The sequence below is a fragment of the Crocodylus siamensis genome, chromosome 2, assembly GCF_052110815.1.
Source record: "Crocodylus siamensis isolate JL-2025a chromosome 2, ASM5211081v1, whole genome shotgun sequence".
In the NCBI taxonomy this organism is placed as follows: Eukaryota; Metazoa; Chordata; order Crocodylia; family Crocodylidae; genus Crocodylus; species Crocodylus siamensis.
The window spans coordinates 6,761,937-6,783,438 of NC_143396.1; the positions used below are offsets into that span (position 1 = coordinate 6,761,937).

At 47.0% G+C, this 21,502-nt stretch overlaps 1 protein-coding gene across 3 annotated transcripts in view; it reads right to left on the bottom strand.

Moving 5' to 3' along the window:
- Positions 1-21,502, bottom strand: part of SLC4A11 (solute carrier family 4 member 11) — a 152,145-nt gene that overhangs the window by 79,274 nt on the left and 51,369 nt on the right. For all 3 annotated transcript variants that reach the window (XM_090035102.1, XM_090035104.1, XM_090035103.1), the window contains exons 4-6: positions 11,866-11,912; positions 3,217-3,448; positions 1,215-1,296 (exon numbers count right to left, since the gene is read on the bottom strand). In XM_090035102.1, coding sequence (XP_089891228.1) covers positions 1,215-1,296; positions 3,217-3,448; positions 11,866-11,912 — 361 coding nt within the window. The remainder of the gene's footprint in view (positions 1-1,214; positions 1,297-3,216; positions 3,449-11,865; positions 11,913-21,502) is intronic.

Sequence of the window (21,502 nt, forward strand, 5' to 3'; positions counted from 1 at the left end):
CCGCAATAAAACAAGCACCTTGTTGTTGCAAGGCAGGAGGTAGAACAGTTTGTTCCAGCATCATGGCCAATGCAGTGATAGATTAAGTCCTCCTGGAAACAGTGTCCAGGAAGCGTGGCAACCCAAGAGACGGTCTGGCTTAGGCGGCAGGAAATCCATGGCTTGCAGGACAGTAAGAAGGCTGGGCCCCAAACCCATCCGAGGTCCCCCACGCAACGTATTCCTTTACTGGGAATAGTTCTTTATAAGCAAAGTGGGCTTTTTGCACCACAAGCCTCATCAAGACATTACACACCGCATGCAGCAGCTCACTTCTCTGAGCCAGCGCAAAGTCCTCAGGCTGCAAAAGGGTTAACACTGGGCTCTACCCCGGCTCTTTCAAGCCTCAAAGCTATCCTGGCATCCAGGAGTCACAGTGTCTGCTTGCTCTATTACACCCTGCTTCTGTTCAAGTGGAGAAGTTGATTTTGCTCTTTGTTGAAAATATGCTGCCCAATTTTGGAGGGCTCAGTTTTGGAGAAAAGAGGTGCAAGTGCTATATGAGGAGACCACACACCTTGTGGACCACACACCCTAATGGCTCATTGTTAAAAGCACACACCTTATTTCAACTTTGAACTTCTCCAGTTTCAGCTTCCACCAGTGGCTGAATCTTATTAGACCTTTGCCAAAGAGATTAAAGAGCCTTTAAATACCAGAACTCTTCCCTCTGGGCAAGTACGAGGGAGACCGTGATCAAACCTTTTCTTGGTGGGGAGGGGATGCGAGGAAGAGAGAGAGATAGAGAGCTTCTGAAGTTCCTCATAAGGGCTTTCTTGACCACAAACCGCTCCAATTTTTCAAAATGCTTTTTTTTTTTTGAAAAACAAAAAACAAAAAAAGTGTCAACACCAGAACCGAACATTGCATTTTAGCAGTAGATTCTTTACTACTGCGTGCCAAAGTAAATGCCTTGTGCAATCCCAGTCCATCGTGCAAACTTGTCTAAGATCTCAGTTTCCAAAACGGCAGATAATATTTGCCTAAAGCACGGCACAAAATGCCAGGAGATTGATAAAGCAATTCAAAAATCTTGGATGGAAGCAAAGTACTCTTACATGTCCGTAAGCGGTGAATACATTCTCTTATGTGACGTGTGCATTGTTTTGCAGAGACAAAAAACATTCAGGTTCTAATCATTCCCAAGACAGCGTCTAACAGTCTGATGTACTTACATGATACAGAGCCAGGACTGTTGATACTGCACTCCTGTGACCGTTGCTGTGACCCCCTGAATCGTATCTGATAGGAGATGAACTAGAAAGGAAAAAAAAAAAAAGAATATAAAAGCCAATTTAAATTGCAGTCCAGAGTGCAGGCTTCAAAACAGACTTCAGAGTCCTGATAGAAAACCATTGTCTAAGCCTTGGCTCAGATATCAGACCTGTGTTTACTTATTGGTCGATTGACTGATGCACAGGAAAAAGAGGATAGAAGAGGAAAAGCACTCAGCCTAATGTTTCCAAACACTGCTCTTTCAAATATTTTACAGCCCTGGAGTACAACATTGTTCTTTGTTACAAAGCAGACCTACCCAGGTTGTAAGAACAACACATTATGCAAAAGAGTATAGTAGGCTGGACTTGATGATGGAAAATTTTAAATTTTTTTTTTAAAAATCACTGGACTGTTAATCCCATAGCTTGCTCTGTGGAATAGTGTGCGCTTATTGCTAGGGACAGAAATTACATTTATAACTGGTATAAGTGATCGGAAACTGGTTCAGATCTGTAACGCAACAGAAGTTCAGGGCACAAACTGCTTTCAAAATGACTGAAACCAATTTAAGATAAACCTGGATGGAAATAGTACCAGACTCCACTGATTTAGGTCAAATCAGTTTATTGAACTTCTGTCCCAGATCACCTCCAGATTCAAACTCACTCACGGTCCCCCAGCATCCCAGGATGCTTTGCACCTTCCTTGCAAACATCCCATGGACAGGGTAGCTCCACCCAAGCAGGGAGGCATCTTTTACCACCCCACAACTTCTGGCTTGGGCCACTGCAGGCCTGCAGCTGCATTTCCAGAAGCAGAAGTGAATGTCTTCACTTGCTTATCGAGTCAATCTGTGCAGTTTGGACTAACCTGTGAAGATTGAATCAATATAGCCTCAGGGTTGTTGACAGTCTATACTTAGCTTATACGTTTAGTTGCCATTTAAAAGGCAGAAAATGTATGGAGATATTAAAAAAAGGACAGAATAATCAAAGCATGAATGTACATACCATACTTGGAGAAACTGTCAGGTTTGTTCATCAAGTTTACTAACGATTGCAATGGCAAGGGTTTAAATAGGAGATATGCACTTTATACTAGTGCTAACAATTGGTTCTCAGTTTGAAGGTGGTAAAGTATGCAACGCCAATATTTCTTGGGTAAGCTACTGTTGTTACACAAGTAACAGGCTACAGGGCTTGCCAGTGGTGCCATGGACTGCCAATGTAGATAAATTAGATGCAATCACTGACTCCTTCATCTAACGCTGTAGGCACCTAGGGTTGCTCTCTATGTTTCTGGAGAAGACTAAACAACCAACAGTTCCCTCCCGTGTAAGAGAAACAATGTTAAGTCTTCAAAAAGGAGATTGAATCAAGGGTTCCTCAATTACTTGGTTACAGCTATGAATGGAGGCAGTAGAAACTAATGTGCTATCAAAATAGCCCAGTTTGGGCCTGGAGACTAAGTTGAGGCTCTCTGGGACTCGTTGACAACCCTTGAAAATTAAAAGGACACAGAGAAGCACCATTGTTTCCACAAAAGTGGGCCAATTTTATGAGAGAAACATTCGAAACCGAAGACTAGAGGAAATATGAAGAGCAGCCAAGGTCTATTCCTCGGGCATCTGGCTCACCTCCGTAAAACATTAGTCAAGGGTCTAGTTTCTAAGCATAAAGCATATCTTCCAAAAATTCACAAAGGCACCACTTCACAGATACCAGATATATCAAGACACATCATGGTTCAACAAACCTAAACTAACAGTCTGCGTGGGCCAGAAAGGAAGAGACTTAAGAACCCACGTGACGAAGAACATGGCAGAAAAAGCAATTCACTCTTTTCATAAGCAGCCCAAACCTGCCCCCGGGGGAAGGCAATAAGGGAACCACAGGGAGACAGCTAAGGGGAATAAATGTTTTTGTTACAAATAAAAAACATGGAAAAAAAGGTAGTTACCATTCCCTTCCCGAGGGGTTCCTGAATCAGTAAATAAAGTGCTCATGATTTTTTCAAAGTTGCAGCTTGGCTCCATGTTGTCAGGATCTTCCGCAAAGTGTTTCAGCATTTCCCGCAGCACGTCATCCAAGGAAGTAGCCGTTTCATCCAGGATGATGCTAGCTCGGGCCAGGAATCCGTCCAGGTCCCGGTGGGCTCGGACTTCCTCCTCGAAGTTCTTTAATTTCAGGTACTGCGTGAAGACGGCACCTCGTTAGACACCCACGTGCTTCTCCCGTGCGATGGCAGACTGCTAGATCACCTGCCTCCCCCATGCAGAGTTAGCTACGAAGCCAGAGTTTAAGGTTATATTTGTCTCATTAGGCAGTAAGTTGTTCTGCTGTTGCTAATAAATTTTTGATCGCATGGTAAGTGGACAAGCTGGACAATGTGGGCAATTCTTTAATCTGGCAACATCCCCTCTGGTAGGGACAGCGAGGCCTGAGTGAAGCAGGTGGAGCAGAGATGCCCTGGACCAAACGTAGCATCTGACAACGTAGGATGTCACCTATGAAAGCTCACGCCCCCTACACCAACTGGCCTCCAAGGAGCCATCCTAGCCTGCCTCGATCTGAAGATTTTAAATTCCTTACCAAGCTCTGAATCTTTTAAGAGTGAAGCATTTCCTTTTTATAAAAGTTATCCAGGTTGTAGCCATATTGGTCTAGTGGCGAAAGGAAAAATCGGGACTCGTGGTAGAGGTGATATCCTGTTAGAAAAACAAACAAACAAAAAAAAACTAGATTTTTGCCATCTAGAATGTTTTGTTGTTGTTGCAAAAATCTCGTTGGTTTAATAAAAGATATCACCTCTACCATGAGTCCCGATACATTTTTATAAATGAACCGGAGATCCAAACTACCAAGGCTCATTCATCTCTGTGTGGAAGGTCAGCACGATGTCTGGGTAGCACTTAAGCCCTGACGTCAGAAGTCTAACATTTAGTGTTACTGCCCAAGAGAAGCAAAGTGCAAAGATTAGGCTAAAAGCCTAAATGTATAAAAAGGCGGCACATTTTTTTTTTTAAAAAAAAAAAGCTTCAAATAATTTATAGCAACAGGCTAAGGCTAGAAGTATCTTGAGCTCAACAACGCTCTCCTTATAGATCAGACAGCCAAGACCTGCTTGTACATTTCCAAAAAGTTGCGAGGCTTGCACTGGGAAGTGATGTAGGATGCGAGCAAACAAGACCGAAGAAGAAAATACAAAAAAACCCCCAAAAAACCCAAACCAGCCTGCTCTTCTCAAAGGAGACCAACGCCTATCAAGGTTGAGTTTCGTGCAACAAGCTACCGAACAGTACCGGACACGACTGAGCACCACGCTCCCTGTCTACTGCCAGGGACCACTCTTAGCCTCAATGAAACGGCTCCAGAAACCAACTGAGAACACAGCCAGGCTAGGTTACACGACCTTTCCTTACCTTCCCAGCCACTTCTCTGCAAACTGAGTTATCCTAAAACCTGCCTCGCTTACTGAGCTGCAAAGCCCACTCCTGTCAACGGCACTTTTAAGAGGCCCTGAGCACCCACAGACGCCGACTCTAAAAACAAAACAAAAAAAGCATTTAGAGGAGTTTCGGGCCAAAGGGACAAAAAAGTTTCCACGTACTCAGAGTCAAGTTTTTTTTGCTGTGCAAGAGGAATTAGGACCCCGCACACAGTTTCCAAAACAGACTCAGGTACTTTGGAGCCTATGTCGATGGAAAATAGGCTCCAAATCCCTAAAAGCTCGATGTTTTTAAAAGCCATTTCGGCATCTAGTGACCACAAAAATCAAAAGTGCTTGTGTACCTTTAAAAAAAATCTAGCCTCATGGCACTTTGGAAGGAGGCGGCTTGGGGGAAAAAGTTTCCTGATGATCCTTATTGTGAGGGTCCACCTTTCGACTCCGATGCAACAAAATGCTACTACCCCCTTTCCATTTCAAAGCCTAACACAAAGTGCACAATTCTCTAGCATTTTACTAATGACTGCAATTACCAAGGCAGCTATCAACTTGTCAATACAAGCGCCACAGCCATTGCAATTAACACTGTTTTACTTTGCATCAATCAATTTCTCACGCGGAATCCTTTGCATGGAGGAGGACTTAAAATTTATAACCAACAAGGCTTTCCTTGGCTCAAAGCCTTCATTTGCCATCTGTTCAGAAGGGTCGGACTGAATCGCTACTTCTTTTTCACATCGGGGAGGTCCCGTTAAGTAAGGGGTCTGCATCCTGGGTGCTGCACATATGAAGCAGCACAAAGGTTGGGAGCTCTCTGGTGGAGGCACCGGCCCGTGTAGCAGAGAGGTTTCGAAGGTGGACAAACCAGAGGTGGTTCGTGAGGGTAAAGCAATAGTTTAACAGGAATCCTAATTACGTGATCAATGCCTGATGGGGGTTATTTGCAGGCAGCTCTGTACAAATGAAGTCTGAAGCAATGCTGCAATATGCAGATCCCCTTCCCTCCAGAAGGACAGGATGGGAAGCGTCTCTAGGAAAGCCAGACTGATGAGCAATAAAAGCGACTAGAATGAAACCCATGGGTCGGCAGAGTGAGAGACAGGTTCAATGTGAAAAAAAAGGATTTCATCCTCAGAGTCCTGCTTTCACAAGGACTGCAGCTGCTTTCCACACATTACTCGAAAAGACTCTGGAGATGCAGAGCATCCCGCTCAAGCGCAGGCTCTAGCGTCTTGATCCAAGGAAAGTCCTATCCGCTCCCACCGCTGGTGGGTTCGAAGAGCAGGCTCAGCTGCGCGTCACCAAACGGAGGACCCGGACAAAGAGCCCATCCCTGCGGGCTTGACCAGAAGGAGCTCCCGGCAAAAGAAAAACGCCAGAGGTCTCATGGCAAGTCCCGAGTTTCAGGGATGACTCGGGAAGTCAGGAAAGCAGCATACAAGTCCGTGCATTGTCACAGATCCCTCCCTACTGTGGGCAAGTCAAGTCATTCGGTTCTTTGAGTCCATATCCATGACATGGGGGTAACAGCCCCTTACCAATACCCCTGCAGGGTAAATGGACAAAACAGATTAAAAGACCCTCTGATTGGAGGTATAACCACTTAACGTTAAAAAGGAGCCCTCTTTGGTATACAAGACATGCATAGAAAGTGCTGTACTGGATTGCCTTGATTATAAGTTAACCCTACATAGAGAAAATGCTTAATTTGTAGGTTCAGTTTTAAGAGAAACATCTCCCCCCACCCTCTGAACACACATCTGTGTTTGTGAGACAATCAAATCAAAAAGTAGGTGTAACAGCAAGTTACAGCCAGATTACTGGTGCCAATTAGAGATAAACCTCAATTTTTATGTTTTTTTGTTTGGTTTTTTTTTTTTCGGAGGAGAAGAGGTCGACATAGCTGGAATAATATGGTAGTTGGAAGTGCCAGGACATGGATATTCTGAACTTATCCCATGGACACAACGTTCATGTTTGTTCAAGCACAGACCATTTGTGAAGGAGCAGACATTAATCTCTCTCAAGAAGGCCCATCTCAATGGGATGCTTCACGCTCAAGTCTACTTAATGACAAGGCTCTTTCAAAATGGCAGCTCGTAGAAAAAAACGAAAATAACCGAACTCCTTTACACGTCTAAAAGGTCATTGCAGCATGATGCACCCCAAGCCATCTTTGCGGAAAGAGCACGGGTCTTTCAAAAGGTTGAAGTATTTACAGGAATAGAAGAAAGGGACTTAAACTCCTTCCCCACTTCATCAGCCACAGCAGTGGTTCCTTAGCCAAGACGACGTATGGGTTTCCATATATGATCCGCCTACAACAAAGCTCTGATTGCTTATCCAAGATGATCCAACGTTGCACAGCTGCTGAGCTGCTGCTGTTTTGGCAACTGGATCCATCGTGCAAATGCCGAAAGAATGTTTCGCAAAGGTGCGCCAAAAATTTGTTCTCAGGCGTGCTACTCCCTATGCTTTGCCCACTGTCACAGTTGCTCAAGGCAGATCACTAGAAATCCAGCAAGATTTCTGTAAACGGGTTCATATCCTTCCAACAACCTTTGCCTACCATTCTTTTCACACTTATGGGGCACATAAGCTTAGCACCAGCTGGGGGCAAGAACTTCCTTTCTTTGAAATCAGACTATGCAAAGAGGTGGCATAAAGGGAGTTTGCGCATGGCCCGTGCATCTCCACCAGCTACTGCCCAAGGCAAGCCACTAAAGTAAGAGTGTTGGTATGCTGAGAACAAGCAGCGTCAGACACACCACTCCGTCCCAGAGAATTAAATTGGAAAACAAACACTAAAGAGGACAAGTAAAGCTTTACACTGGATACCTGAAGTCAGCGGAACCGATATGCTAGCCCCAGAAGTTAGCTCTCCTTTGACATCGGGTCCGAAAAGTCACTTTGACACACGCACGGACGTGAACGTGAGCAGCGAGATTGGCGCTGCGTATGCAACTCGGGATGGAGCCTTTCCAAACTGGTTTTTGAAGAACAACAGATCAGCTCTTTCAATATACTTGCTGGGAAAGGGTATTTGGGAACCTGTTTTTCCTAGGCAGCAGCTGATGGAGAGACCATACAAAAAGCACCGGGAAGGCTATTCTGTTATAGGGTGCTCAGGGATGCATTATCTGACAACCAATGCACCCGAGTTTACCAGAATGCATTAAAAAATAAAAAAATAAAATGCGGTCACAGCCTTTAAAACACCTGAACTGGTCTCTAATTGTAGGACTACATCACTGCCATAGCACTCTGGAGAGCACCAGAAAGAAGCATGACCAAGCCATCCAACTCTTGCGTTACACAGACCGAGCCCAGAAGAGAGGCAGTGAAACGCACCCCCCCCCCTCCCCCCCAAGTGGTCTGGACACCTATCCCAACATGAATGGTGGGGAACATCCTGGGTTTGGGGGGGGGGGGCAGGTCTTTACTGCTTCATTTCTGGACTTAGAAGCATGGCCCTGCTCACCACATGCCAAGTGATGTACTCAAGAGTGTTATAGGATTGGGGCAGGGTGTTGGACTCTAAGTCCCTTCTGACCCTAGAAATCTGTGGCTGTCTTTTCACCTGCAAAATCAGCCCAACAGGCTGTCCTAATGGCAATACTAAGGACAGCCTAGGTGAAGAAGAGACAATTTAACAAATCCTGTGCCCCTGAGCAGCAAACGGAAGGAGCCGTTTGTTCAGCCAGCCCTGGAGATGGCAGACAAGAAACGGACACCCTGGAAGATTGTAGTGTCCCTGTAAGATGCTCGTGGCGTAAGCGGGTCTATGGGGAAGCGGGTGCGGGACAGCTTCAGAGAGACGGGGAAATGCATTCTGCCTTCCTCCCAGCTGGATTTGCCCAAAATCACATGCTGGCTCACGCACAACATGCTTTGAGTTTAGGCTAATCCACACTCCTCGGCTGAACGACGCAGCATCACGCAGCAGCTTTCAAGCAGAAGCAAAAATCCACTTTAACAAAAGACAACATCTGCTCTCTCCAGGCAATTCTAATCCCTTTTCTTCATCGCCTCTGAACGCAGCCTCGCAAGCACTTTGCACCGGTCCTCCCCTGGAGGCAAACAAATTGGCAACAGAATCCTTATCTAACCCTGCAAAAGTATCTGACAGTTTGGCATTTATGATACAACAGCACACTGAAAGACTCCCAACCCTACCAGCGAGCAAGGAGGCGTGAAGCCAAACTAGGCAAAAAGCAGAACACACCAGCTGCCACATACCCTAATTTCTCACACACCACGCGCCCCCAAGGCAGACATGGCACTTCAGTCTGCTGTCCCCAAAACAAATGGGGGGGGGGATTTTTCCAAAATAATGGCCATATAGTGCAGAAGCAGAGCTGAGTTCTCTGCTCACTTGGCCTTCCTTTATCACTCAGGCAAAAGGCAGTTTTAACCCTCTCACAGCTGAATTGTCACCCAGTCTTGGTAGTTTCAGCTTTTGGTCAAGAGACTGGCTGCTGCAGAAAACTAGACTCTATAGGAAGTATCTAGGACCTTGTAAAGAGCTACAAAAGAAGTGTGCAGGGCTGTGAAATAGGAGAAAGGAGACCAGGAGCAGCTAACAGCAAAACTGCTGAGGCAAGGAGAGCTTGATTAGTGGAAGATTAAGACCATTAAAAAGAGGAGAGAGGTTTGTTCAAAGCTGAGTGCAACCACACCGTTCTTCACCTCCCCTCCACACCAGCTCTATCCCTGCTGGACTCTGCCCCTCTTTCCAGCAGCTCTATGGAGAGAAGTGAAGGAAAAGCAACAAAAAAGTCATCTTACAGCATCTCCATGCTTATATTCTGGGCAGAAAAATCAGCTTCCTTGCTAAAGGCATGCCCCCTCACTTTGGGAAGCTAATTGCGAGGAAAGGGTAAGTGTGGCATGAATAAATATGATAAATTTTCTATCCTTTGCATCTTTTTCTCCTTTTTAAAAAGCAGGCCCTGATTCTCTGCTGAAAAATTCCTATTTTTGAAGGGCAGGGAAGGAAACAAGAAAACAGCATTTTCACTTGCCATCTGAAATGCTCCCCCTCCCCTCTCCCTTTTGTGGGGAGGGGAAAAGCAAGCAAACAATTCACAGTAAAACCCAGATTTCCAAATATAGGGGCTTGATGATAAGCACTTGGATAACCATCTAACAGGGCTGTGCGAAGTGGCACCGCTCCACTGCAACTTGAGTTTCGAGGGAACGCTGTTTTGTTTTGAATTTCATTTTGATTTGAAACCGCTGCTCCATTTCGCCTTGTCGAAGCAGCGCCACTGTTTCAGTTCCTCCCCCCGCGCTGTGTTCGGCTTCCCACAGCCCGGCTGCGGGAGGCAGGGAGAGCCAGGGCTCCGGTCCCGGCTGCGCCACATGGGGCTGTGGAGCCGCTGGGAGCACAGCCCTGGTTCTCCCGTCTCCCACTACCTAGCTGTTTTGAAACATTTCAACTAGCCTTGTTTTGTTGTTTCAAAGCCCCTTGTTTCAATTCAATTTAGCGGTTTCAAGCTCAAAATGAGTCAAAACAGCGTCGAATCGAAACAGCCAGCCACATTTTACACAGCCCTACCATTTAAGGCACCTCAAGGCTAAATTTGAGTGTCCAAATCTGACCACATTTCAGAGAACCTATTCCTACTAATACAATCAGGAGTGAAACATTTAGACCTGGATCAAAAGCTGAATTATGCACTGGTGTTGATGGTCTGAACCCACATCCACATTCATACCCCTGAACATTTGCAAGTTTATCGCATAACTGATACATTTACACCATAGAATTAGTAGCTCCGTTAAAATAAATCAGTCAATCTGATCAACAGGAAGGGCTGGCCAGGGTTACTAAAGAGGGTGACTGCCTCAAAGTAGGAGGCTTCAGGAGGGAACACCTAACATTTTCACCATCTCACTCACAGCTTCCATATCTTAGGCCCCCTCTACATGTTACAGGTATCATGCTATTAACTCGTTAACTGCACAATTACCTTGAGACCAGCAAGTGCTAAATACCTATCACATAAGAAAAAGCTCCAACCAGCTACAAAGTTAGACCTTGAAAACTTGTACTAACTTTACAGCTGGTTGCTACCAAGCTTTCATTTCCACACCTAGCAGGGTCTCCCCACATCTGAAAGCCCATCAGCTGACAGGCTTTCCAGCCACATAGGTGCAACCCCTGAGCCCCGGTGGCTGCCATGGTCCGCAAGGCTCAAAGGTGGGTAAAACCCCCGACCCGTGCGAGGCTCTTGGTCCCGGCTGCACCTCACCTGCAGCCGGGAATAAGAGTCCTGTGTCTGCTGGGGCTCTGGCCTCATGCGCAGCTGGACCCAGACTCCTGCACCACAAAGGGGGCTCCCAGCCATGGGTGCCTGCTTCTTGCAGATGTAAGGGGAGCCCAGGATTGGGCTCCCCCTACACCGGCCATAAGATGCAACTGGTCCTGCCATGCACATGTGCATGATGGTGCAGATCACGCATTAGACCTAGGCCTGCCTTTACCTGCATGTGTAGAGGGGACCTTGCAGGATCTTTAAGTGAGTAGAGCACAAGTCCATCGCTCCACTGCCCTGACCCTTTCCGGGTGTTCTTCCGATTTAATGAAGGGTCTGGAGTAATGCTGTTTCTGAGGGAACCTATTCATTCCCATATTATTATTATTATTGTGTTAGGGCCCCTTGAGTGTAAAATAAGTGCAGTAATCTTTTCTGACTACACTGTTTCAAGGGAATTTACTTGGGCTGAACCTCCTGAAGGCAGATGCGATTAGCAGGGATAAACAGGAAACTGAATCACGGTTACAATGTCTATTGGGTGCTTTCATTTTTAAGTCTGAGAGAAGCTGAAAAGCCTGCGCTGCCAAGCTGAATGTGTGACCCCCTCCTCCCCCCACCACCTTCAGGCAGAGAAGTGATGGATTATTTTGGTCCTAAATTGTCTGGGACAAGAATACAACAGTCAAAAACCACATTTTGATGGCAAAAGATGCCGGAAGACAGAGGGCAGGAGACAGCTTTAGGAATCTGATAACAGCACGCTTAGAGAATTAAAGCACGTGACCATGTTCTCTGTTAATTTAAACAATTAAAAAAAGTGTGGATCAAGCTCATTCCTTCAATGTGAAGTCCACTAGAGCAAGTTAAAAAGGATTAACCAACAAAAACTGCTTCTTACCTTCCGAGACGTATGTAACAACACACAGCCAGCATTTTCATTTTCAGCTGGAAAAGAATTTAAAAGGAAAAAGATGTTACAGCTGTGGGTATCATATGCTACTACTTAAATGTGAAACAGAAGCTTATCATCTTAATGACAACGTAATAAGCTTTTACCAGCAACGACTCACTTGCGTACAAGCAATGCAAATTGTTTGTTGTGTATTGCACTGCAAGCAAACACAATGAAGCAAGTCAACAAGATGCATCAAGGTCTTAGGAAAGTTTGACATTGTCCATTAGCAACGACACTTCCACTCCCCCAACCCACTAAGTAGCACCAAACTAAATCCTGCAAACCTATTTTTTCCCCCCATGTTACTGACAATGTTTCTGGGGATCACTGCAAACACCCCTCCCGCCTGCCTCCACGCAGCCACCCACCTAATCTCCGTCCTGTTTTTTGGATCCACTTGCCAAAAAAAAAAAAAATTCCACATCACCGCTCCCCCTTGGCAGTAGCACACTGAAACAAGACTGAGTGGCATGATGATTTGATGACAAAAATGGTAAACAATCTGTGCCACCTGCTATTAACTTATAATGGCCCGATTTGTCGCATAGACAACATTAAGCACTGCAAAATAACTGGGGGGGTTTTTGAGTTTTGTTTTTTTTTTTTCCAGGCATACTGTTATACCAAAACCAAAAGGGCACTGAAGAAATAATTGCGCGTGTTCACCTTGTAAACATGTTCTTTGTTTCCCATCCTAAACCAGCGATTAAATAGGCACGACTACAGTAAGGAGATAAGGTTACCAAGAAGTAAACAAAGTTTCTGCCCACTTTCTTGAATCGGCAGAAGCAAATAAATGCAACAAACTTGTGTGATGAGCCAAGGAACACCTCTTGAAGCCTCCCTCTCTCATAAGGTTCGGATTGTATTTGGAAGAGGTTGCCGATTGCTAACATACTACGCAATGCGTCCAACCGCTTGTGGACACTAACCGAAGACAGTACATTAGGTCTAAATTATATTCTAGAAGTATGGATTTCTCTCTGTTGAACTGTACTCTTGGCTGTACTGAAAACGATAGAGTGTGCGTGCACACCTGGGATTATAAACCAACCTTACATACAAGATGAACCCACATTTTCAGGTTTAGTTTTGGGAAAGGAATTATTTGCCCAAATAAGTTGATAACCACAGAAAGTCTTTGGATCCTACTGCCCTAGCAAAAATGCCACAGGAGAATCTAAGTAAAGAATCCATGCTAAGAAAAAAAAAAAACAACTAGAATAAAAACCCACACAGACAAAAAACTTTAACTTGGGATTTATTATAATATTTTTGTGCATATAAGTCAATTATAAAGATAGGGGTGCACCAATACTGATTTTTTTGGATGACATAGATAGCCATTTATTAACCAGCCATATTGGCCAACACTATCGGATAGCCTATATGCAGCCCAGCAGCTTGGAGAGCAGCGTCCAGTCGGTAAGTCTATGGGGGGGGGGGGGGAGGGGTATAGGGTGGGGGCCAGATCAAGGCCCCACAACGAGGGAGGCAGTGAGGCTGGGGCAGGAGCTGCCCAGCCAGGGCAAGGTCTGACATGGAACCATGGGCAGCTTTTTCGGGAGGCAAGGAGGGGCGGCACCCTGCTGCTGCATGCTCCCCCAGGGGAGCATGTTCCCCCCAGCTTTGCATGCCGGACGAGGGTGGGCTGCTCACTGCAGGCTCAGGGCCAGGGGCTGTGTTGGCCTCTTCCCAGCATGGTGGGGCTGGGCCAAAGCTGTGCTCAGGGTGGGCAGATGCAGGGCAGGCGGCAGTGGCACTGAGACAGGTGGCTATGGGGCGGGGCTACTCTGACTTTTGGGGTGGCTGTAGCCCACTCCATAGCCACCCCCTCCAGTGTCGCTGCTGCTGCCCAACCTGCCCCGATTGCAACCCTCCCCACCACCAGAAAAAGAGGCCAGCAGTCCCTGGCCCCTTGCCCACCCTCGCCCTGCACATAAACTAGTGGGGCATATGCCTCCCCAGGGGTGCATGTAGCCACGGGTAGCCACTCCCCTCCCCAGCCCCTGCACTCTCTGGATGAGCCACCCACAGCTCCACCCTGCCCCACCCCAGCTGGGCAGCGCCTGCCCCCTACTCCAGCCCCACTCCCTCACCATGAGGACCTTGATCTGCCCCCCCCGAGTTACCAGCCAGATACTGCTCTGGAAGCTGCTGGGATGCATTCCTGGCCACATGCATGCTGCAGCTGTGCACGTGTACACAGCATTTATGGGTGACATTAAACTGGCTACACTGGCCAAAAAAGCTGATCGCCAATAATGTCAATTTTCCTTTTATTGGTGTTGATCGAATATGGACTGATATATTGGTGAACCTCTAATCTAAGGTGACCTTGTGTGAGTTGCACACAATTTCTATGGTACACCTGGAGAGCAGTAAAGCCTGGTTGAATTGTAGGTAGGAATATACAGCAATTATTTTTAGTGTACAACACACACACTGAAAGCCACTGTTCTGCAATTCTGCCAAATCCAATGGAAATATGGAACAGCTTTTTGTTAAGCAGCAGCCACATACACACACAGACTTCATAGATGCAAAGATGTGGATGGGTCCAAAAACTTATCCTACAATTATGGCTATTAGAAGTTAGCAATCCCCAGTCTGATCTCCCCCACCCCCATATAAAGAGCTCCCAGCATTTTTAATAAGAAGGGAAGTAATGTATGCATAAAATACTTGATCCAGCTCCCTTCCTGCCCCCCGAATTCTAAAAATATCATCCACGTTATGCATAGGCACAAGCTACATCATTGGCCCACCTCCTCCAGCACTGTAGAGCTCGTTTAGCTCCATTAGCTTCCAAAAAAGTGAGCTCACCACAGAGAGGCTATCCCTTCCAGGCAGAGGCACATAAATTGCCTGCGCTCAAATCAGTTCATCTTGAGCTGGCCTGACAAGTGAGATTGGCCACAAGGAATATCTACCTGGAACTGCACACATTGCTGTAAGGAAGGAGCAGAGGCATGACTGGTAAAGTCTACAGCTTTGCAGCGTGAGGATCACATCCCAACAGCCCTGGTCTCCTTGGGCTTTCAACACCAGGGGGTTAAATGCAGCAGCTGCCAGGTGCAAGGGCCCTCTTGCAGCCCCTGCCCCAGTCCAGACACCACTGCGCACTCCACAGGTGTTCACTGCCACCATCCGGCAACAGGAAATTGCTGAATTCAGCAGCAAACGCAGCAGCCGCAGGAGGGACGCGTGTGAAACCCACGAGTGCCAAGGGTGCCGAAACATCTGCTGAAACAGCAACATCTCCACGTGGGGCGAAGGTGTAGCAGAGGAGGGGATTGAGGCCAACACAATACAACTCCTCGACCGCCCTCAACTCATGCCCTCACTCCCCATGGCCAAAGCTCTGAAACAGCCATGACGCCCATACCTTCCCCAGGTGCCACCAGCTCCTGTCCCTAGAGACCAGGGCTAACTATGGATTCATCCACACAGTACTGTGGCACCTGCTTGGAGTCTATCCTGGTGCCCCTTATACTTCAGCACCCAGCGCTCATGTGCTGGTCACCCACTGCCCCTAGTCATGCTACTGGCCATGGGTGGCTTTGCACTTGGCTAGCTGTGTTCGCTCAAGCTCTAGCATCTACCCCTTCTTAGCCAGCCCACTTGCAAGCAACACCTGGCTTGAGACATATATTTGGGGTTGTGGATCTGAGCTAGAGAGAAACACTCGAGTCGCAACTGCGATTCACTCAGCAGAGAGGACCCAGCCCCACATCTTCAGCCTTTAGTCATTTTAGATATGGCTGTGTAACAGGCTTTAGGTATGGCTGGATAGAGCAGCTTAGATGGCAGATCCTGTAGCTATTTCCCCTGCTAAAATTTAATAATTTGTAGATTAAAAATTATTACAGCTTATGAAAGTCTCCCCGTGTAATTTTCCACCGATTACTATTATTACACTATATTTTCCTGGAGTGTGAGATTTACACGTCATCTTTTGAAAACGGTATTTTGCATTAAAAAAAAAAAAAAAAAAATTAGGCCTCTAGCTAAACCAGAAATGCTGAGCATTTTTCCTCCTGTTACAGCCAGCACTTCGCCAATGCTTTCCATTTACAACAGCCTCAGATTTAGCCTAATTACATAGGGAGACATGTGGTTGAAAGGCTCAGGAGCAATAAGTGTACAGAGGAAGGCAAGAAAGCTAAAAAGCATGCAATAGGTGGCTCCAGAATTAAGAATGCATAAAAATAAAAGAAAAAGATATCTGTGGGTGTGCGGCAGTCTGAAATCTGTCCTCAGCTCCGTCTTTAAGGACGCATGTGAATTCAGCATTAATTCAAAACTTTGCTTTGCTATATGGTGCACATCTCCACCCATCTCCGTCACAGCCATATCCCAGCTCCACTGCTGCCAGCAATTTTCTTAGGTGATCATCTTAAGTAAACTCTCATGCCTCTCCAAAGCAAGCAAAAACCCACCTCGGCTTACATCTTCTGGAGCAGGGCCATTGAAATAAAATAACAACAAAAGAAGAACTCCTCAAAATATTTTCAGCAACATGGCAAAGCGTTCCAAGTCCTGGAGCCTCATTCATCTCCACATCAGACAGCGTGCCGCCTGGATCCTTTCCAAGGGAAGGAAGCCTAGCATGGACGCCCTCCTTCTTGGCGACACCACCCCAGGTCTGCTCCATCATCCTGAAGGTGACTTGAAATTCTCGAGTCTGTCGCTATCTGGCCATAGCCAACATGGTGAAGGACATACATTGGAGAAGCTCTTATGGGCTTTTGCTTTCCTCCTTTGGCTTGGCTTAATGGCTGTTGGTGTGCCGATACCTTTATTGATCTACCGCCACAAGAAAACCTAGATAGGTAGAGCGGACACAGAACTAGAGCTAGGCTGGACACAACCAACATGACCCTGGTTTGATGGGCTGTCAGCAATACTCCAAAAATAAAATTTTGTAACAAAGAAGGGGAAAGGATGATGAGAGATTAAAGGGGCATCTAGAATGAGGAGACCACTGCCATTATGCATATTTATTTCTACATTATTTTTCAACAAGTAGTATATAAAAATATGGCTTGAAAGATCTATTGGGGGGGGGGGGGGGAGGAGGAGGGAGTCTAGCTACCCAAGCAAAAGCTTTAACATCTGAAAGGATGCAGAGAAAGAACAGGAATAGCCAGCCGTGCTGTTAAGCGCCTTTCTACGGGTTAGGCTGCACTCCAGTTTGGAGAGGAAAACCCACCAGATGTACAACAGGCCTTGCGAAGATAACGGGTGTATTGTCGTTTTCAAGGAGGTTTGCACACACTTATCTACAGATGTTACTTGGATGGGTTCGAAGAAGTGTATGGGGAGCTGCGCACACATTTTGAAGCTAGCGACAAAAAGCAAAGCACTGGTACGTTAAGAGCTTTGGCAGGGCTCTCCTTGGAAGCTCACAGCGGCAAGGACAGGACTGGTTCAGCGCTAAATAGAAACAAAAGCTTAACGTGAAATTATCCAAGAGACCTTAAGGCAAAGTTTTGCCAGAGCCAGCTGAAGCTCATCACGGCACCTCCCTTGAGAGAAAGAGAGAGAGAAGTGGTGAACGTAATGGAAAGTCTCTACTTCCATTTAAAAAAAAAGGGGATTTTTTTTTTTATGGCATTTGAAAAAGGTAGAACAATGACGTAACCTGAAATGAACACTCATCACTTATTTATTATCACTTATCTCTCTTGCAGACCCTGTTTTATTGCAGATCCTCTCCCCAAACATATCTTCCACAGCTGGCATTTGGAGCCCATGAAAACCAGGGCCAAGAGAGGCGAGGACAGCGGATGTCTAGCTCGCGCCCACGCTGGCTGGAGCAGCTCTCAGACTGGGGGCTCTTTGGGGCAGGGAACGTCGGCGTTTGTACAGCAGCCACAGCAAAAGGGTCTGCAGCTCAACTGCCTGCTCTGGGTGCTGGCATAATAAACAGTTACCTCCAAACAGTAAAAAACAGAGCACAAGCAAGAATTCATTCTTTTCTAGGTGAGTCTGATACCTTGTTTTTTTGGGTTTTTTTAGGTAAGAAGAGCAGATCAGGTTATATGCCCTGTGGACCTCAATAAGTTACAGTACATTTCTAATTTGAAGACTGACTGCACCACCCACTGGGTGCTTTAAATGAGCTTTAATTAATAGTAGCCTGTTTTACAGAGCATTAAAGCGGCACATAAACTGCATAATTACACAAATGCACAGTACAGCAGGCTACTGAGGATTAAGCACAACTTAAAAAACTATGCGTGCTTGTTACTGAGCATCAATGCAGCCCATCGTGCACTTCCTTAGACCCTCACAGTGGAGGTACTAAATTTACTACGCATTAGAACAGGGGCAAAATAGCCGGCAGGCCGGATCTGGCCCGTGAGGTCATTCTATCTGGCCCGCGGAGCCCCTGAAAAACAATTTAGACAATTAGTATTGATTTACCCTTGGTTCCTGTCAAATGTGACAGGAGCCAGGGGCAGTAGGATCCAGGGGAGGCCCTGGCGGGCTCCTGCAAGAGCAGGGCCCACCCTGGCCCGCCAGAAGCCCTAGCAGGGGCCTCTGGCCTAGGACCACGTGGCTGCACTGCACCAAAGCCTCCAGTAAGGTGTGGGGGGGAGGGGGCAGGGTAGGGGGGGACCCTGGGCTGGGAAGGAATGAGGAAACAAGCGGCCCTAGGAAAAGCTGAGCGCGAGGATATGTGGCCCTTTCCCTGCCCAGCGCCCCGTGCTGCAGCCACTCGCGGCCTGCACGGGGCTGTCCTGAGCAGGCACAGGCAGCCCCACGCGGGCTGCGAGCGGCTGCAGCATGGGGCACTGGCCGTGGGGCAGGTGAGGGGCCACCCCCCCCCCCCCACACTCAGCACCAGCTCCTTCCCTGCTGGCGAGCGCGAGGTCGGGGTTGCATGCTGCCCTCGGCCTGTACCGTGGGGCTGGGGGTACTGAAAGTGTGCGGGTGCAGGAGCACGGGGCTCGCACCGGTGTCCTGGGGCCAGTGCCGGCGGGGCCCAGAGCAGGGCGGCAGGGGCTCTGTGGGGCTGGGCCAGCTCCCCCCTCTCCCTGCTGCTGCAGCCCAGCCCAGCTCCACAGAGCCCCGCCAGCCTGCGCCCCGCTCTGGGCCCCACCAGTGCTGGCCCTGGGACATTGGTCCCAAGATGGTGACCAGGGGTTGGGGCACCTCATGTGGCTCTCACCATTTTGCCAAAACTGGGTAAGTGGCCCTCTGCCCAAAATAACTGCCCGCCCCTGCTATATCTCCATCTCTCTCTCTCCATGGCTTTAAAAAAAAATCACAGAAAAAAAGTAGGTTCAGGGTTACTTTTTTTAAACCCCAAAAAACAGGATTTTTTACAAATCTGAGAAAACCAGGATCCCTGCTCGTTACATAGTTCAGCTGCACAGCTGGGATCCCCGCGCTGCCTTGAAGCATACAGAAGTCAACGTAAGAGTTTTTAATACCTGGAAGAAAAGGACCGATGATAATGTTCTGACCCTAACTATTGTCAGGGGAGGAAAGGAAGTCCATTTAACAGCAATCAGCTAGTGCAAGGGAATAAAAAAAGTCTCTTCCTAAACCACTGTAGGTAACCAGCCACCTCTGAAGTGAGCCGGATGTGAAGGACCTACAGTGCGCACAGGGGTGGGGCGCATGGTTTTACGTCTGGTTTAGAAATACGGCTTTGAAGAAAAAAAACCCACCCTAATTGGGAAGCTGTTGGGGGGCAGAGGGGGAGGTCAGGAGTCCCCCTCACGGCAACACAATTGGCTGCATCCACTTTCCATTCTAGCGGAGGAAACCCCGAGGGGCCGACATCCCACACTGACATCAAACTTCTAAACTGGGAGTTATCAGATGCAACTCGTGGGTCGGCATTGTGCCTGTAGACATAAAAAGGACTTTGGTATTAATATGAGGAAATGTGACTATTGTGTGTCGAATGATACCCATTCAGGCCCAGACCACCCGTCTCTGGACACTGCTCTCCCTGGAATTACTTGGCGCCACCAGCTAGCATTTCTCCTCAACTCTCCCCCCCTCCCCAACCTTTTTATTTTATTTTATTTTTTTTTTAATTATCTTAACAGGGTCCTGACCGCATGCTGGAAAGCCGTTTTGCTAGTAAAAGCGGCAGAGTGTGTGCGCACGTGTGCATCTCTGGAGCAGATTACAGGAAACTGTCGACTCTATGTATCTAGGAATGATCTATTGTCTGGAGGGCGGAACAATCTTTAGTTTCTTGTGAAGTGTAAAATGTGTTCCAATATTTCCAACAAAGCCACATCCTGCCTCCTGATTGGTTTTGCACTAAACAAAAACCCCCAAACAAACCACAATTTGGGGGAGGGGGAGCGGAGAGGGAAGGTTGCATTCATTTTAAGCACCAACATGCCAGTCCTGCTCCAATTAAAAGTTGGGGCTGCTAATAAAAATACTTATTCATAGATGGCTCACAAAAAAAAATTAAAAATACACAGATTGTAAACAAGTTATAGCATCAGAGCCTTGCACACCTCCGATTCCAGATGGGCCCAACTTCAACCCAGCCTAGAAAAAAATAAAAAATAAAAAAGGATGGTTTCACACACTAAAAAAGTTGAAATGGGGAACAAGGTGAAGTTTGACCGTTTTTAGCATGATTTCATTTCAAGATCCTGGGATGACACAAGAAAAAGCCATGGGGAAAAAAGTATTTGCTCCAATCCTAATATAAAGGGAAAGCATCTGGTTATGGGCAGCTCGGCAAGCAGGATTTACTTTGTACTTCATCATTACCTTGATGACTGCCTACCGACCACATTTATGCCCAACTAACAGGAGGCGGTTTGCAACCTTATGCAATATTGACACATTAGACAGTGATAGCAGACTTCCTGCTGCAGCCAATCGATATTTTTTTTTCCTAGTGATGAGCCTGAGCCCTGTAAGTGCAGATCTGCAATTTCCCAAATGCGGATGAAAGGGATGGGTTCAGGTCCACCCCGCTGGTTATTTAATCCACTGCAGAGACTCACTACAAGACCCGTTAGTATGAAGCCCAAATGCTAGTCAGCTCCACGGGAAAGAAAATTGATAGTTAATTTTGCAATTGTGTAAGGATTAGTCTAGATAACCCCACCAGGTCCCTTCCAACCCTGCAATTCTGGGGAAGGCGTCAAAAGCAGTATATAGGCAGAGATGCATAAAGATCTATCCTCACCTACAAAAAGAGAATCAAAGCCTACCCAAAATGGACCCATCGTTCAGTCTGATGTTAAGCAGAATTGTCTAGATTGGCAGACCCCGGGCAGGGATGCAGGGAAGGGGACGACTGTTCAAGTACAGAGCAGCTACATGTCAGACACCCTGCATTTGCAGAGCACTGCCATGCGTGTACGCTTGGGCCTAGAGTCAAGAAGGGATTGGTACACAAAGCCATTTGGCTATGCCCATTTGATCTTTCACCAAATCAGCCACTAATGACAACCTATACGCGAGCATAGAACAGACTCCTTTTCCATCTGAAGAGTCTGGTGAGCAAATGGGACTCGCTGCCCCATTACAATCATGTCCTCAGCTCCCCCTGCGCATCTACCTCCCAAGGCCAGGGGAAAAC